Here is a 17,705-nt window from a genome sequence, read left to right as displayed (position 1 = left end):
CCCCCAGAGAAGAAGTGAGGAGGTTCCAGTTTCTGTGGGGTACGCCCTCGAACTTGACTCTTTCCCACTGTGTTATGTCCAGTGCATAAAGTACTACCACCAAGTTGGAGGCAACCCAAGAATGAAAGAGGATGATCTCTAAACCGCAGGTGCTGTTCTGGCCTCTCCTCTTTGGGACACTCAGTCTGAGGGTTCCAGAGACACATGCTTGCCCTTGCCTCAGGCCTTGTTAGGAGACAGCCCTGGGTGGAAACGTTCAGGGGGCTTTGTGTGACCTGAGGCAGCTGCTTGTCTTAGGTCCATCTCTGTTGGCAAGTCTCTAAAATGGGTAGAACAGCTTGGCAGGTGTTGTGTTGCGGGGAACGTGAGGTGGAGGTGCTGAAACTGGGCCCGGCTTGCCCGATCTCCGTCAGCCTCCTCCTATGACCCGCTGACCTGGGAGGGAGCTTACTGCTTGGCAGCCGGCCTGCCAGCAGGTCAGAAGGGGGAGGCGGAGAGAGGGGACAGCTGATGTCCCTGGCTCCAGCCAGGCCAGAGGGCAAGGACATCCACATTGTAGCCACCACTTCCTGGCAGCCCAGCGTCCTGTCTCATGGGGCAGTGGCATCAGGGACGTGAGGACATGCAGTACTTTCAGAGACCAGAGCTGCCTCCAGAGTTGTCCTTGGGCCACCCCCGAGTCTGCATCCTTGGGGTCTCCACTGCAAACACCCTGCTTTTACTCCGGCTCTTTCCCAAGTGACCCCTCAAGTCTGACCTCCCTCGGGTCTGTGCTGGTCGGCGCATGGTCTGGCTCCAGCTAGGCAGTGTAGGGAGGCCAGGGTGCGGGGTGACTTATTTAATCATCATCCTGGAAAAAGAGACAGTGTAGCTCCTCCTGGCCCTAATGAGCAGAGGAGAGAACTAGGGCTCTGGAAGATGAGTGACAGGGAGCCTGAGAGGAATGTCTGTTTTCTAGGGTTTGACTTGAATTTGGACCTGAATGGGGGGGAGGGCTTGTCCTAAGGAGAGCTGTTGGCTTAACCTCCTGTTCTGTCCACTTCCTGAGCAAAAGCATCCCTTCATCAGTCCCCCCCAAGCTCTCGACCTCATTGTCAGCTGGTACAGCTGTGGCCAGGGACCAAGATCAAGGGCTAGGATGCCAGCAGGTTCTCAGGCAACCAGAGCTGCCATGCAGATTCCTCTGGCAGGGGGACAGAGCCCTCCAAAGTCAGGCGTGAACCAGCCCACTCATCCTCCTGGAAGAGGAGGCAGGACCATCTTCTCAAGGCTTGGGAGGGCCCCATCAAAATGCTGCTTCTCCAGCAGCCCCTGAGCTGGACTGGCAGGCACCAGCCGAGAGCAAGCCGAGGGCGTGTGCAGCCCTGGCAGGCGGAGGAGAGAATGTGCCAGCCTGACCCCCTCTGGATCTAGCCTCGGGGCCTTTCACAGCCACGCGTTGGTGGCTTGAGTGAGTGAGCAGGACTGAGAGCTCTGCCACAGGGGAGGCTTTCTGCAAAGACCCATGACTGTTGGTGGCCCGGCCATGGCCCAGTGCCAGCGGCCGAAAGGATCCAGCGTCTGACTGGGCACCCAGCCAGCTTGGGCCGAATCCATCAGGGAGGCAGGGTCGAGGTTGAGACAGAAGCCTTGGACAGCCTGGGTTCGCATCCAGTTTAGCATTTCCCAGCTCTCTGCCTACTGAGTTTCAGTTTCCTTTCTGTAAAGTGGGAATAAGGAGCCAACTGACCTTGGAGTCACAGCGAAGGTAGGAGCACAGTGACCTCTGCTGTTCATCACGGTTATTGTTGCCGTCTGGCTCTTAGAAGAGTGGGAGGCTTGGAGAGGGAGCTCCATGGAGGGCTGAGAGTGTAGGCCCAGGGTGAGGACCTGGGGAGGAATCACAGGGCATCCTCCCTCTTTGCCGTGTCCCCCAAATCCAGGCAGGGGTTTTGCTGAGAGAAGCAGAAGCCAGGGCCACGCTGCCACCACTAGCCTGAAGTCCCATTTTATGGTCAGCCTGGAAGACATGTTCTAAAATTTCAGCCACAGACCTTGGCCCCAGCAGGCTGCTCAGGAAGGCACGGCCACTGCTGGCTCCCAGAGTTATTCACAGCTGACACAAAAATTGCAGCGCTGATGAGCAGCCTGTCGGCGCCGACTGGTGTCCCCTAGCAACGGAGCTGGCGGCTGGGCTCCGCAGGGCTCAATGCCTGTGGCTCTGGATCTGGTTACCAGGAGTTTACTCGAGCATGACCTGACTCGGGAGGGTGGGGGCAGCTCTCAGACACACACATCCTCCTCCCTGAGGATAGATCTGTGGGATCACCCCAAGGCCACATTTGTGATACTCTCCCACAGAGAAGAGCCTGCCCTCCCCCACACTCACCACCCACCCACTTCCTTATCGAGCTGGTCATACCCCATTTCCTCTGTCCTCAGTGCCTGGATTGTGTTCTCGTTGGCCTCCCACCGAAGCCTACCTTGTCCCGGGTAGCCTTGGCCGTCAGAACTACAACCCCTCAACCTCTCTATCTCCCATCCCAAGGACGCTGCCTGCCCATTCGTGTCCTCACCCCACTGAAACCTGGTTACCACCTCACCCTCCTCCCTGCTGCCTCGTCAGTAACCCTGCAACCTCAGATCCCCCTGCTTGCCCACAGCCTCCTGTCTGCCTGCGCCGTTCCGCCCCCAGCTCCCACCCTTCACCATCCCGTTTTCTTTGGCCCCACCTCATGTGGCTTGCTGCCCAGGCCCTTGCCCCTGTGTGAAGGCCACATACCTGGCACAGCCTCACCTGGTAGCAATCCCATTGTGCTGAGCAGCAGGTAAACCCCACTGAGGTTCCTGTCAGCCAGCCTTGATGCCTGCTCAGTCTCTCTCCGTTTCACCTTCTCCCATCTCAGAGAGCATATCCTCCCTCCCAGTGTCCCTCTAGTCATGGGATCCTTGACCACCCCCGTTCCCATCTGTCCTTTCCTGTCCTCCCTCAGTGCTCTTATGTCCTTGCTTCCTACTCTGGCCAGGCTCCTGCCATATTCCAGAACCATCCACCAGGGCCACCCAAAGCTTCCATCTCCCTACATCTAGTAGCCACTTCTTCATCCTCATCCTCTAGCTTTCTCAGCCATGGTGGCCACTGTCAGACATACCTTTGGTCTTAAAATACATTTCTTGTGGACACTCTGACCACATCCTCCCTTCATACCCCAGTTCTCCTGCTCCCTCTGTGAGTATTCCTTGGCCCCAGGGATCATCAGTTCACCACACTTGGGCTGACCTCTTGGTGCTCTGCTCCACGGCTTTGCTCCCCATCAGGAGGCTGGTCCAGCTCACACCTCCCTTCTGAGCTCCAGCATCTTCATGCCCAACACACCCAGGTCCAAGCCTGCTCCCTCCACAACCTCCCTAGTCTCCACAGATACCTCAACACTAGTTCAGTCTAGCTCAAGATAACCTGCCGGGAGCCCTCCTTGCCCCTCCCCTCTCCTCACCCCCATCTGTAAAACTTGAGGATACCACAACAACTTCATCAAAATAGAAAGCCTGCTTTTATGACCAATCCCTAGTTTGCGGGGACTTTGCTACTTGATTCATTTTTTTACTCTGATTTTTTTTTTTTAAGATTTATTTATTTGAGAGAGAGAGAGAGAACAGGTGGGGAGGGTAGGGGCAGAGGCAGAAGGAGAAGCAGGCTCCCCACTGAGCAGGGAGCCCAATGTGGGGCTCGATCCCAGGACCCTGAGATCATGACCTGAGCTAAAGGCAGACACTTCACCGGCTGAGCCACCCAGGCACCCCTCACTCCGGTTTTTTTTTAAGAGAACTTTTTATGTATATAATCAGAAAAAACAATGACGACAGTGTAAGGAACCTGCTAGGCTGATATCAACACTTGGTCCCCAAAAGCTGTCACAGAAGAGGAATGCTGCAACACTCAGTAGCCATAACTATGGAACCAACAGTCTTGAGAGAAATTAGAGAATTAGCGGATGGTTCCAGGGTGAGGGGGGGAGCAAGGGGTCACATTGTGACCAGTGTATCAACCACAGTATGTTGGCATTGTTGGGATTCTCACGGGAGGAAGCATTCCTATCTTCCATAGCAAGAGCCTCCAGATACCACTGATTGTGTAGTGCACCTTATCAGGAAAAAAATTGAGCATTTACCTGCAATATGTTGTATTTTTCATGTCCCATTCATATCTACCACTGCATTTTATGAAGCAGACATAATCAGAATTTCTAACAGGATCAAAAAATACACCCACTCTGGCCAGGCTCAGTCGCCTGGCTGGCTTGTTCGGTAGAGGTGCGACTCTTGATCTTGGGGTTGAGTTCAAGCCCCACGCTGGCTGTGGAGGTCACTTAAAAATAAAATTTTTAGGGGTGCCTGGGTGGCTTAGTCATTAAGCGTCTGCCTTCGGCTCAGGTCATGATCCCAGGGTCCTGGGGTTGAGCCTCGCATCAGGTTCCCTGCTTGGTGAGGCTGCTTCTCCCTCTACTGTTCCCCCTGCTTGTGCTCTCTTGCTCTCTCTGTCAAATAAATAAAATAACATCTTTTAAAAAAATCTTTTATATGTATATATATATATATGTGTGTATATATATATACATATATATATGTTATACACATACACACACCGGCAGATGTTTTAATGTCGTCTTCCTATGCTGTGACGAACTATCTCACTCAGTAGCCTGTCAGCTCACTTTGGAGGCCCCTGGCCAAGGGCAGTAATTCTCGGATTGTGTAGTGCTATATCAGATGTGTACAGGACCCAGAGACTTTACTACTCCCCCAAGCCTGGGGATCTGTGGGTTGGTTGGTTTGTTTTTTTAAGTAGGCTCTCACAACCCTGAGAGCAACACTTGAGGTGAGATCAAGATTCAGATACTTAACTGACTGAGCCACCCAAGCGCCCCACTGGGAATCTGTAGGGTTTTGGGGGGGGAGGGTTGTTTTTGAAGATTTTATTTATCCACATGACGGGGGGCGGGGCGGAAGTGCACAAGCAGGGGGAGCTACAGGCAGAGGGAGAGGGTGAAACAGGCTCCCAGCCCAGCAGGGAGCCCAAGGTGGGGCTCCATCCCAGGAGGGATGGAGAGAAGGAAGGCAGATGTTTAACCTACTGAGCCACCCAGGTGCCCCAGGGAATCTGTGTTTTTAACGAGCTACCCAAGAGATCTTGATGTCGGGAATTCATTTGGGTTTGCCTTAAGAAAACTTTTTGTAAAGTTTCAGACGAAAGACCAAAAAAAGTCTGTATTTTAATAGGAAGTGATAACGTATTGGTTTCTTTGGGAGGCACATCTGCAACTCTGAGCCTCATTTCATCTTTAGAAATTAGTGTTAGAGTAAAGTTTGAGAATGACGTGTTTGGGAAAGTTTTTAAAAGCCAGACCTTGACTGATGTGTTTTTTAGGTTGGACATGTTGATTCGTTTGTTTTGAGGTCTCCAAAGTATCCATGACTCTGCCCACCTCTCTTCATCCCCACCCTCTCCACGCACACTAGGCCACGTGACTGCCAGGAGGGAAACGGACTTGGATACAGGGAGAATAATGTTGGGCTGCTTGGATGCAGTGGACAGGGAAGGCCTTTTAAGGTCCAGCCTTGGGAAGAGCCTTGAATATATATACCAAGCCCCCAGACAGAAATAGGTTGGACACAGAAAGGACAGGACTGGAGGGAAGTGTAGCTGAGCCTGGAAGGCTGTGGGACATGGGCTATGAGGGGCCTGTGGGAGGTCAGATTGGGCAAGGCTTTGGACTTGGCTCTGATTTTTTTTTTTTTTTTTTTAAGTGTCACAGGAAAGAAGCTGGGTTTGTTTCCTAGGCCTTCTGTAACAAAGCATTAGAAACTCAAAGCCTTAAACAACAGAAATATGTCTTCTTACAGTTCTAGAGGCTACAAGTCCAGGGTCAAGATGTTGGCCAGGTTGATTCTGTCTAGAGGCTTTAAGGGAGGATCTGTTCCAGGCCTCTCTCCTGGCTTCTGATTGGCAGCAATGCTTACTTAGCATTTCTTGACTTGTAGACCCCTGATTCCATCTTTGTCTCTGTTGTCACATGGCATTCTTCCTATACATCTTCACATGGCCTTTTATAGCGATACCAGTCATTAGATTTAGGGCTCATTCATATCCAGTATGACCTCATGTTAACTGATTGTATCTGAGGTTGACGTGGACGTGAAATTTGCCAGGGGCCACTGTTCATCCCCATAGGGAAACCAGTGGAGGTGTTAAGGCGAAGGGGATTTACATTTCAAGAAGACAGTCTGAGATAGCAGAGGGATCAGGATGCCTGCCTGTCCAGGTGGAACCGATGTGGTGACTAGAATTGGAGGGAGCTGGGGCGCCTGGCTGGTTCAGTCGTTAAACGTCTGCCTTCGGCTCAGGGCCTGATCCCAGTGTCCTGGGATCAAGTCCTGCATCGGGCTTCCTGCTCCGCTGAGAGCCTGCTTCTTTCTCTCCCACTCCCCCTGCTTGTGTTCCCTCTCTCGCTGGCTGTCTCTCTCTGTGTGTCAAATTAAAAAAAAAAAAGTGGAGGGAGCTGATGGGAACGAGGTACATTCACCGGGGACCGATGGGGCACACTAAGAGATTGGCTCTGGGGGCAAGTGAGGAGGAGCTAGGTCCTGAAGGGTGACTCTAGGGTCTCAGCACTTACACCCCACACCGCCCCGCCCCCAGCCAAGTCCCTCCCCAGATCGCCTCAGCCTGGCTCAGTCAGGCCAAGCCAGGCACGCTAGCCACAAGGCCTCGCTCTGCCTCTCCCATCTGGCCTACTATGTGCCCTGCTGTGTGATCATCTCGCACTCGGCCTGATGGCCCCTTTGAGCAGGAAGCCTTCTCACCACCCCAGGTCTGGGTCAGGGCTGCCCGGTGCTGTCAGTACTTGCTCTGCCTCTCTCTGCCCTGCCAGGCAGGAAGCCCTCAGAAGAAAGGGATCTCGCCGATGGCACTGCGCTCTGCTGAGCCCAGAGCCCAACATCACATGAGTTCCCAGAGCCACAGCTGGTGCTCAGGGATGTGTGGTTACGACGAGGCCCTGAGGAAGTCCAGGATTTGAGAGGAACCGAGGGCTCTTAGGCCGGGCCAGGCGGCTGCCCCTTAGGGAGGTGTGGGCCTCGGATGGCCTGCGTCCATGGTCTAGGCTGGGTGCACACAGCAGTGTGGAGTGCTGCATAGACTTTCTGCAGAGCCTGGCATTCTAGAATCCCTTTCACTACTAGGCTCAGGAAGGAAGGGGAGGATGGCCATGTCTGCAGAGAGGTGTGATCACAGCTATCCCCCAGGCCGGGAGAAATGGAGGTCAGGACAATAGGCAGGGGCTTTGGAACCCATGGGTCTCCTCTAGGCAGCTTAAGGACACGAAGCCTGCACTCGGCTTTGAAGATAGAACCCCACCGCAGACAGAGAGACTAGCCTGGTGGGACCCTGAATTTCAGCTCAGAGCTTCTGGCCAGCTGTCCCTGCTTTGAGGCTCCAACCTGAGCTGAAGACGATGCCAGAACAAGGGAATGTCTTGAGGGAGGGGGCTTGGTCTTGGCCCCAGCGGTGTGATCCATTCTGAGAGCAGCGGTGAGGGGATGACACGCTGGGGAGGAGTGCCAGGTGGACAGGGAGCAACATGGCCCAGGCTTCAGGCGCCTGCAGAACAGCTACAGAGTGGGTCTGTGTCACATGAGCTAAACAAGCTGGTCTCCCAGGCACTAGACGCTCTTCCTAGCTGACCGAAGGGAGTTGGAGGGCCCCCTACCCTTTCCCCTGAGGACTTTTGTCTCATATGGGGACATAGCCATGTGGAATAGGGGCCTTGGCCAGAGGATGTGTGGGCTTGGCTCAGGTCCTAGTGCAGCTCATGGTCATGGCTCGGCTGCAGCAGGACCCGGCTGGGTCAGAAGCTGTTCTCTTGGAGGTGTCCCTGCTCTGTGTCCCTTGGCCATTTGTGTCTTGGGACAGGAGTTGGGTTTGCCATGGTTCTTATGGCTGAGGAATGTCTTTGAAAAAGAGGCCTTGGACAGGAGGTGGAGAGATGGACTTGGTGACCTTGCTAGGTCCCAGAGAGCCTTGGGGCACTGTATATGTAGGGCAGGGCAACCACACTGGAAAGGCCTTGAGGAGCAGTATGGCAGACTGGGCTGGGAAGTGAAGGCCAAGAGGAGGCGGGTGGAGTCACCAGCCTGAGCTCACTAGAGCTCTCCCTGCCCACTCTGGCTCAGTGGGGGCCACAGGATCGAGGCTGTGCTTGGCCTGTGTTTTGGACCAGAGAAATGTGGCTCAGGGCTGAGGACTCACTCGGAGCTTGGGAATTGGTTCCCAGATGTCCTGGGCAGGTTAGGCAGCGGTGGCCCCCGGGAGCTGGGAGGACAGGGGTGACCACCCGTGAGTAAAGTGGAAAACCCCTCTCTCGTCTCCTCAGGTTAGAAATCTGTGCTACATGGTGACAAGGCGCGAGAGAACGAAGCACGCCATCTGCAAACTCCAGGAGCAGATATTCCACCTGCAGATGGAGCTGATTGAACAGGACTTGTGTCGAGGTAGACGCCTTCCCTGCGCACCGCCAGCCTCCCGCTCAGTGTGCACACTCTGAAGGGGCTGGGTCCCAACGAGGGTGTGTGTTCAGGGCCTGGTGGGGCATGTGCATGGAGCCAGGGGCCGCTGGCCCATTCACAGACCCTCCGTAACCAACTAGTAGACCAGGATGGGACTTTCCAGGGCCCTAGTTGTGTGTTGGTTGACAAAGAGCCAGAGATGGGAATGTGGGCATCGGTCCTGTCCTGAGGGAGCTTTCTGTCCACTGGGAACACCTAGGTAGCTCCAGGGCCTTTGTGGTTCAGGAGTAGATGGCATGTGAACAGTGGCTCTTGGCTGGTGTTGGGCAGGAAGGGCCGGAAGCTGGTGAGCTTCCCTGAACCCATGTGCCTCCATGTGGTTCCTGAATCAGGCAGCTGCCCCAGAGATGGGAAAGGGACCTGTATGTTCTTTTCCTCTGACCTCATCTGATAGAATTTAGATGCTGTACCAGCAGCTTTTTTCTGTTTTCTTCTTAAACTCTTGTCGTCACATGCACTTAACAGATCTGGAAATCAAGGGCAAAGAAGCTTCAACACCGCTGTTGTCTGTTAGTTGTGTGGATACTGCCAGACACAGGGCCCTTCCCAGAGTGTGCGCGTGGTAAGGAGGGCAATGCTACACTCAAAAAATGGCGCTCTAATGCTGGATGACACGTAGCTTGATGGAGAGAGATTTTAAGCCAGGAGCTGCCACTCCCAATTCAGCCTTTGGGTCAGGCTGGGCCTGGAGTGGAGGGGAACCAGAGCTGCTGGGCTGCCCCCGGAACGAAGGACTGAGCCCCTGATACTGCCCCACCCTCACCCCGGCCACGCTGCCTTCTGTGCATTTTGGGATCACAGCCCACTCTGGCCTAAGAAACCAGCCCTGCCAAATACAGGTGCTGGTTCAGGCCAGGTCGTGTCCATGCAGAGGTCAGCTTTCCAGGATCCCTCTTATCTGTTGATGGTTTTCAGCAAGCATTAACTGAGTGTAGACAAGTTGCGAGGCTCTGTGCCGGGCACCGCAGGGCACACTGCCATGGACTGAATGGATAGAGTTCCTGTCCTTGTGGAACTCACCATCTGGAAAGGTAAAGGAAAGTGGTTCCCAAGGGGCTGCAGCTGACGCCAGCGCAGGGACAGAAGTATCAGGTGGCTTCACAGCAGTGGTGATTCTGGAGATGCATCGGGCTTCCTGGGACCTCACTGTGGCCACATGTCCGGCTGCAGAGGAGAGCCCCACAATCAGGGTGACAGAAAGTGGCGAGGCGTGTAGTAGCCTTAGGTAGAGGATTCCAGAAACAAGGGCAAGAGCCAGGGCCCTCTCCCCACATTGAGCCTGGGGACTTTGGCAGCTCGTAGACCTGAGTGGCAGCACCAGGCAGCCCTTGGTTCAGAGAAGGCCATTTGGAGGGAAGAAGTTTGCCTCTGCCTAAAGCTGATGCCCTCAGGGTTGTGACATTTGGCCCCTGGGACGGGACGGGCTAACAGCAGATTGTCGAGGCCTCTCTGGCCAGAGGACTGGAGAAGTGGCAGTGACATTTATGCCGTGAGCTGAACCAGGTGGAGCACAGGACAATTTGGATTCCTAGAAGTGAGAGCCTATCTTTTTTGAGAAACGGGAAGGAGGCTGGCCTAGTAGCCACTGGGGCAAAAGGACGATGTCTCAAGTGAGGTTGGGGGGTTGTTGGGGTCAGACATGCAAGGTCTTGTGGTCTCAAAGAGCTCAGACTTTCCTGAGGGCAGTAAGAACCTTAGAAGTGTCTCCCCAAAGTGTATAGGCACAGGTCCCACGTCAGAGATGAGGCTTCTGAGGTCCGGCCTGAGGTTGCCCCGGGGATTAGCAGCAGAGCTGGGGAGATTGCATATCCCTCAACCTCCTCGTAAAGCTTTATCTGGGAAGCGTGCCAGCCTCTGGCTGAAAAGCTAGGAGATTTCTGGCAGCTGGGCCTCTCCCTGCAGATGTCCTCCCCTGTTCCAGTGTTCTCGGTGGCTCCCTACTGTGTGGTCAGGGACCAGAAGGATATGAGGGCCAGGTGTGCACCCTGAGTCTGCCATCTACTGTGTGGCCTCAAGAGCAGATCAGGAGACCAAGGCAGGAGACTTGACTAGAACCCATGTCTCTCAACTCCTCTGACCGTGTTCTGTCCACCTCCTCCCGTCTGGCTTCGCAGCCTGGCATTAAAGGCCCTGTCCTGGCCACTCGCCTCCCCACTCTTCCCACCCACCAGGACTGCCTCTGAATCTATAGGCATGTAGATCAGCCTGCATTCCAGGTCCTACAGGGTGTCCTCCACTCTCTTCGTGGCCCTGTGTCCTCCCCAAGCCACTCAAGGGCAGCAGTAGGCAATGACCTGCCACCTCCTCGTCCCCACCAGCTGTCCCTGACTCACAAGAGCCCCACTTATCCCAGGGGCCCATGGCGCTGAGCCTGGGGCCTCTCAGCAGGGCAAGGTGACCTGGAAGGTGAGGAGCAGGTGAGCGAGAACTCCTAGGATGGTCCGAAGTGATCTTGGTTTTGGCTGAACTTCTCCGGGTAACTGCCTCCCTCCTGCTCTCTCTTTCCCTGGCACAGAGGGGTCTGGGAGGAGAGCAAAGGGCAAGAAGAGCGACTCAAAAAGGAAAGGCCGTGAGGGCCCGAAGGGCAGCCCCGAGAAGAAGGAGAAAGTGAAGGCGGGGCCCGACTCAGTCCTGGGGCAGCTGGGTGAGTGAGTGGCCACACTGGCCTGGCGGACATGGCCAGGTCTACCAGCACCTCCGTTGCACAGAGTAGGAACCCCAAAGGGCTAACCAGGCCCTACCGTGCCCAGGTGCTCACACCTTTTCACCATAAAGGAAACCAGGTAGGATCTCAGAGTCCTGTCTGGTGTCCCAAGAAACTCCCCTTTTGTACACCTGGAGACTGGGCCAGGTGCTCAGGAACTTGCACGCACATTCCCCTAGCCAGAGTCCTGGATGCCAGAGTTTTCTGGAGGCCCTCAAGGGACCCCTAGGCCATCGAGGCCCTTCCAGAACGCAGCCCTATGCTGGGAGATGAGGGTCTGCCAGAATTCTCCATCCTGGTCCCACCCTGCTGGAATTTCTCCAATGAGCCTTCCCTTTGGCACCAGGGAGCCTTCCTGGAGCCACCCAGAGAGACCCAAAAGAGTGGCCACAGATACTGGCCCAGCCCGTCGTCACTCACAGACCCCTTACTGCTGCCGCATTAAGCAGAACAGCCCGTGAGGGTCCCCTGGCTTGGGGCTCTGTCTGTCAGGGTGTTCCATGCTTCCCCTAGAATACTTCTCAGGGATGACTGTGACGTCTTCCAGACCTCACCTCCAGGAGAGGCCTCAGGTCATCTTGTATTTCCATCATTCTCAAGAAGGGGACCACTTGGGTATCAAAAGAGAGGCCCAGGATCACCTGCTGGCCCAGACCCCCTTCTACCAGAAGCACTTTGCTACCCTATTCACGCCTGACACTCTGATCCAGCTTCTCTGCTTTGGAAGCAGCTCTCATAGAAACCCAGCGCCCCCTGGTGGTGTGAGGGCGTTTCCCTTTCTTCCCCATCCCCTGCATCCCCAGGACGTGGGTGGTGGGCAGAGCTGGTTTCACGGGTGTGTACTTGTGCTATCTCAAAGGGCTCTTGCTTGGTTTAATGCTCTACTCTTGTCACCTTGAAATATCTTAATAATTTTTGAACAGGGAGCCCACATTTTCACTTTGCATTCTGTACCACAAATCATGAAGCCAGTTCTGGGAGTAGGTTGATCTGGGGGAAAGGAGAATATGGTATGGACCTTCCTCTTCCATGGTGTTGGCAGGAGGGATCAGCAAATCAAGATGGCTCAGTGGGGGCTGGCACAGAGGGAGGGAGGGAGCCAGGTGCACCGTGGCCTACTGGGGAGGGTCTGAGAGGGCGGGACCCACACCTGCGAGCATCTCACTTGCTTCCTCTCTCCTCCCTCGGCCAGGCCTGTCCACCTCCTTCCCAATCGATGGCACCTTCTTCAACAGCTGGCTGGCTCAGTCAGTGCAGATCACAGCAGAGAATATGGCCATGAGCGAGTGGTCACTGAACAATGGGCACCGCGAAGACCCCGCTCCGGGGCTGTTGTCAGAGGAGCTGCTACAAGACGAGGAGACGCTGCTGAGCTTCATGCGGGACCCCTCGCTGCGACCCGGGGACCCTGCCAGGAAAGCCCGGGGCCGCACCCGCCTGCCTGCCAAGAAGAAGCCACCACAGGATGGGCCTGGCTCACGGACGACTCCAGACAAATCCCCCAAGAAGCCCTGGGGCCAGGATGCAGGCAGTGGCAAGGGGGGGCAAGGGCCAGTGGCCCGGAAACCAACGCGGCGAACGCCTTCCCACCTTCCGTCTAGCCCTGCAGCTGGGGACTGTCCCATCCCGGCAGCCCCCGAGAGCCCCCCTCCTCTGGCCCCCGACACCCTGGACGAGGCAGCCCCAATGGCTGCCGACTCGAATGTCCAAGTGCCTGGCCCTACAGTGAGCCCCAAGGCCTTGGGCCGGCTCCGACTGCCCCGTGAAAACAAGGGAGCCCGGAGATCGCCAGGTGCCAGACCTGATGCTGGGACAGGACCGCCCTCTGCTGTGGCCGAGAGGCCCAAGGTCAGCCTACACTTTGACACTGAGACTGATGGCTACTTCTCTGATGGGGAGATGAGCGACTCAGATGTGGAAGCTGAGGACAGTGGGGTGCAGCGGGCTCCCCGGGAAGCAGGGACTGAGGAGGTGGTCCGCATGGGGGTACTGGCCTCCTAAGTCACCCCTACCCCATCCTGGGCCCTGCCCTGGTCCTCCCGTGAGGCCTCAGCCCAGTCACAACTGCCATTTCCAATCTCTGCTGAGTGTCTCCGACCCTTGAGACTGCCACTCTGTTGTGGTTTTATTTTTACTATAGAGAGAGTTTTGAATTCCACACTGTCGTCTTTCCTCTGTGCTGGCCTAGGACAGTAGGATTCCTTCCACGGCTCTGGCCGCAGGGACCATCTCAGGTCCTGTGCACCATCCCTGCCTCGGCAGCGCCCCGCCCTGGCCCGTGCGGCATCGCTGGGCTCCTGGCTAGATGTAGGCAAGGCGAAGAAGAGCTCAGGACTCCAGCCCGCTGCCACTGGGTGACACAGACCGTCGTTTGGGCATTATTTCATGGCAGATGGGCCAGCCCAGGGCCTGCCCCGCCTTGCCCCCCAAATCCCACTGGGGTCCATTTGGGGGGTCCTGCTGCACTCCACTGATCCCCAAGGAAGTATAATAAGTGATACCCAGCCAGAGTCTACTCACTGTCACAAGCACAACGAGCTTATACAAGAAAGCACTGAGGGGGCGCAGAGGGCCCGCTGGTTCCAGAGGAACCACAGCTGTTCCTGATCAACCCACATCATCTGAGGCCTGCCCGTACACCCCGCGACCCTCTACTCCCTTGTTGCTCCACCCCTGCCAGTGCCCAGCCCGGCGGCTCTGAGAAAGGGTTCCTAGAATCCTTCCTGAGCTGTGCCATTTACTCAGGGGACTCCCAAACAGCCAGCCGCCAGTGCCGGTGGAGGGCTGCAAGGGAGGGCCAGTGCCCAGACAGGGGCGTGGGGCTCAGACTCACCCACGTAGAGAATTGCTCTGGGGCTCCAACTTCCTTCCTTCCTTTGGGGCCAGTCTTGGCCGAAGTCTGGTCTCTCCCAGACAGCTGACCTGACCAGACCAGACCATTTGCCTTTTCAAATTTTCCAGTCCTGCTAAGAGACGAGCTTCTTCCTCGGTTTCCTTTTGGAAACTCCTCCTTCCAACAAGCAGTGGGATCCCGGGGCCTGGGGCAGGCCGAGTTTGAAGTCTTGAGGGATGTTCCTGGGTCCTCTGTCCCCGTGAGCCTTTACCCCCTCTCCTGGCTGTGCCCTCTCCCCACCACCAACCCACCTGCCGCCTTTTCCGTCCCACCCTCTAGGTCCCAGGTGTTTGCTCTGAAGAGTTTAAGTGGAGTGGCCCCAGGGTGATAGCTCAGGGAACAATCAAAAAAGGAATTCAGTGAATACATGGTTTTTTTTCTTTTATGAATTACTCCTGGGTCACTTCCGCCACTGGTGAAGCCAGAACTTCTCCAACAAGAACCTTGCAAAAGTCCAGTGAGTCAGTCGAATCATTCTATGGATGCCAAAGAATATTTTGACCATAATACAGCACAGCCTGGACCTGACAACTTGTCACTTGGACTTTTTTTTTTTAACGGAGTTCTTTAGCAGCAAAGTGTAGAGACATGTTCATTGCACACAGCCAAGGAGATGAGCCCAAGCTCTTGGAAGAGGATGCCGTTCTGCCGCTGAACTGTTGGAATTGGGAAGCAGGAACCAGCTGTTGGATTTCAGATCCTGGGCTGGGCCCACTGCGAGTTTTCCCAAACTCTGAGACTCACAGGGGGTGGGGGGAGGGGAAGAGGCTGACCGCAAAACCAGCATGGAAAAAGTCTTCACCATGTGGTTCCCCCCGACACAAATACACAACACGCAAATCAGCAGGATGGGGAGCAGCTTGACCACCCACCCCTGACTCCGGAACTTTCAAGGTACGACAGTGGCATTGTCATCGACACTCCGTTTCATGTGAATTTTAGCAAAACAGGAAGCAAAGATAGGACTCAGTTCAGAAGATCGGGCAAATTGGTCCAGTTGGAGTGGACTCGGCGCGGGCTTCAAGGATTCTGGGCGTTGGGATGGCACAAGGTACCGTGTAGAGTTGAGTCTGCCTGCCTCCTTGGGAGTCACGGCCAGTACAGTGTCCGCACCAGCGGCCCAACCCCGTTCTCTGTTTACTGCCTTTGAACAGTCCTCCTCCCTTCTCTGTGCTTTGGGTCACAATATTGTCTGTGCTGGATTGCCCGGTCTGACCTCACAGGAAGCCAGGGGACGAGCTTAAAGAACAACCAAACTCTGCCGGGGGTGGGGGGTGGAGGTGGGGTGCCAGGAATGGCTTGGGCCCAGTAGACTCAGCACTTGCCCCCTCACCCCTTCATGGGTCCCGAGGCAGAGTCTCTGGGCTCCCCGGGGGCAAGAGAGAACAGGGCAGAAAATGCAGCATGACTGGCCAGGGTCTGGTCTGGGTAGGTCAGGCAGGGCAGCCCACACTCTTCAGAGGGCCTCTGCTCAAGTTGGCCTCTAGATTCTCTTCTGTGTTGGCTCTTGCCTTTGGACTGGACTCTCCCTGGCGCTATGTCCTGCACAGGGCCCAGAGAACTGTTCGGCTAGCTGGTGAGGGAAGTGGGGGGCCTTCACTCCCAGGCCAGGCCCTAGAGCTGTTCTTGGTGGGCAGCTGTCCACCTCTAGGACGCCCAGCAAGGCTACATGGAGGACAAGGATGCTGGTCCCCACCACTGTCATTTCCTCCATTAGCCACAGCCGCTTCACTCTCTCTGGTCTACTGCCCACTGTATAGACAGCTTTGCCACCCCTGGCGTTGAGGTTGGAAGCAGGGAAAAAGGCAGGAAGCCTTTTGCAGGCCAGAGGCTGAGGCAGAGGTCCTGCTTGACCGCATCTGCCCCCACTCACTGGCCCTCTTCTTGGAGGGAGAAGCTGCTCTGTTACTCATTCTGTCATTCCCCATTCTCCCAGTCTGGCTGCACGGCTCCTCCTTCCCCTCATCACAGTGAGAAAAGGATAAGGTGCAAGGAAAGTATTTTTATGGATCATAAATGTATTTTAAAGTGAGTAAGGAGAAGAAAAGTAGAAGGCTTTATTTTATTAAATGAGCTCTCTGACTTTGTGACAGTGTGAGCGTTTGTAATGTCAGGGTCTCGATTTCCTTCGAGAAGTCACCGAGGTTTCCAGACATGGGCGCCGGACTATAGATGTGTCTGTGCCAGGGCACATCTCCTGTGTCCTTGTGCTTGCGTGTCTGTGTGTTGTGTATGGGCATGTTGTGGGACTTGCTGGGGCAATTTCTAGAGAATCAACTGCCCACTACTAACAGACATTGGCAGCAGCTGGACTTGGCATTTCCTTGCTCACTGCCAGATGTGGCCAACCTCTGCCCGTGCCCAGAGCTCTGCAGAATGGTCTGGATGCCTGTAGCAAGGCCCTTGGGGAGGCCACTTGCCGCACCCCTGGCCCAGCTGGCCACATTGGCCAAAGAGCCAGGGCTGGAGCCTGGGACTTTTTGGTTGTTCTTTAAGGCACTTCCTGCCACCTTGTCCCTCAGACACACAAACACTCTGTGCTCCACCAACGACTCGGGGTGGGGGGATGATATGAATGTCACAGGAGGCGACACCTTCTGTCCTTGTTTCAAAGAAAGTGATGTGCCATTTGTTAATATACAAGAGAAATATTGAAAATATATTGAAAAGAGCAATTTTAAATTATTTTTGGCTTATGTTGCAATATTTATTTTCTTGTATTAGAAAAGATTCCTTTGTAGAGAAAAAATGTATTTTTCATTAACGCAAAGACCTATTTCTCCTTTTTGTACATCGTCCATGTTCGCTCCCCCTAACGAGCAATAGAATGTACGGCCGCCTTCTGCGGCCAGTGCCCACGTGCCCTGCATGACTCTGTGTTACCGCTGCTGCGTAGCTCCCACCCCCATCCTGTCCTGCTCACTCATGGGGGTATCCAGACCCCGGCCGCCACCAGGGCCAGTGTCTCAAGGAGCCCTTTGCACCTCTCGTGTGTTGGCAAACGCAGTTAATAAAGCAATGTTTTCTGTGCTGGCTGGTGTGAGGCTCTTTTGCGCTGAGAGGGGGAGGGGTCCACGCCCCACAGCCAACAGCAGGCTTGGTGAATCAGTGCGCTCTGTGTGTCCCGTGGGACCTAGTGCTACCTCCAGAGGAGTCCTGTAGTGACGCTCACAGTGAGCGCTCCGTAGGCACCGGGGGCTCTGCTCAAGGGCAGGATTTCGTTTGCTCCTCCCTGTCGGCATCCAGCGTCCACCGGGATTCGGATCGGATGAGGGAGGCACCCAGAGCCGCAGTGTGGTGAGAGGTGGAATTCTGCATCACCGGCAGGACTGCGGCCCTCGTCCCACCCCGCCCGGAGCCACCTACCTGGGACGGCGGGAAGGTTTGCGGAGAACCTGGGGCATCTGTCCCTCCATCAGGGAAGGTGCTGGCCCAGATTTGTTTTTCATTCATGATTGCCTGAGCACCTGCTTGGTGCCGGGTTCTGGAAGGTGTTAGGAGTGTCAC

At 55.3% G+C, this 17,705-nt stretch overlaps 1 protein-coding gene across 11 annotated transcripts in view; it reads left to right on the top strand.

Moving 5' to 3' along the window:
- The window catches only part of JADE2 (jade family PHD finger 2), a 52,529-nt gene extending 35,301 nt beyond the window's left edge, over positions 1–17,228 (top strand). For 10 of the 11 annotated variants that reach the window (XM_045794681.2, XM_045794673.2, XM_045794684.2 and 7 more), the window contains 3 exons: positions 8,409–8,526; positions 11,117–11,245; positions 12,498–17,228. In XM_045794681.2, coding sequence (XP_045650637.2) covers positions 8,409–8,526; positions 11,117–11,245; positions 12,498–13,306 — 1,056 coding nt within the window. In that variant the 3' untranslated portion in view covers positions 13,307–17,228. The remainder of the gene's footprint in view (positions 1–8,408; positions 8,527–11,116; positions 11,246–12,497) is intronic. The other variant, XM_087862263.1, reaches the window with a different exon arrangement.
- Positions 17,229–17,705: the final 477 nt, after the last annotated feature.

Source organism: Ursus americanus, chromosome 5, assembly GCF_024610735.1.
Source record: "Ursus americanus isolate L20-20 chromosome 5, mUrsAme1.1.p, whole genome shotgun sequence".
NCBI classification, from domain to species: domain Eukaryota; kingdom Metazoa; phylum Chordata; class Mammalia; order Carnivora; family Ursidae; genus Ursus; species Ursus americanus.
The sequence above is the reverse complement of the archived record's forward strand: the minus strand, read 5'-3'. Positions and strand labels throughout refer to the sequence as shown.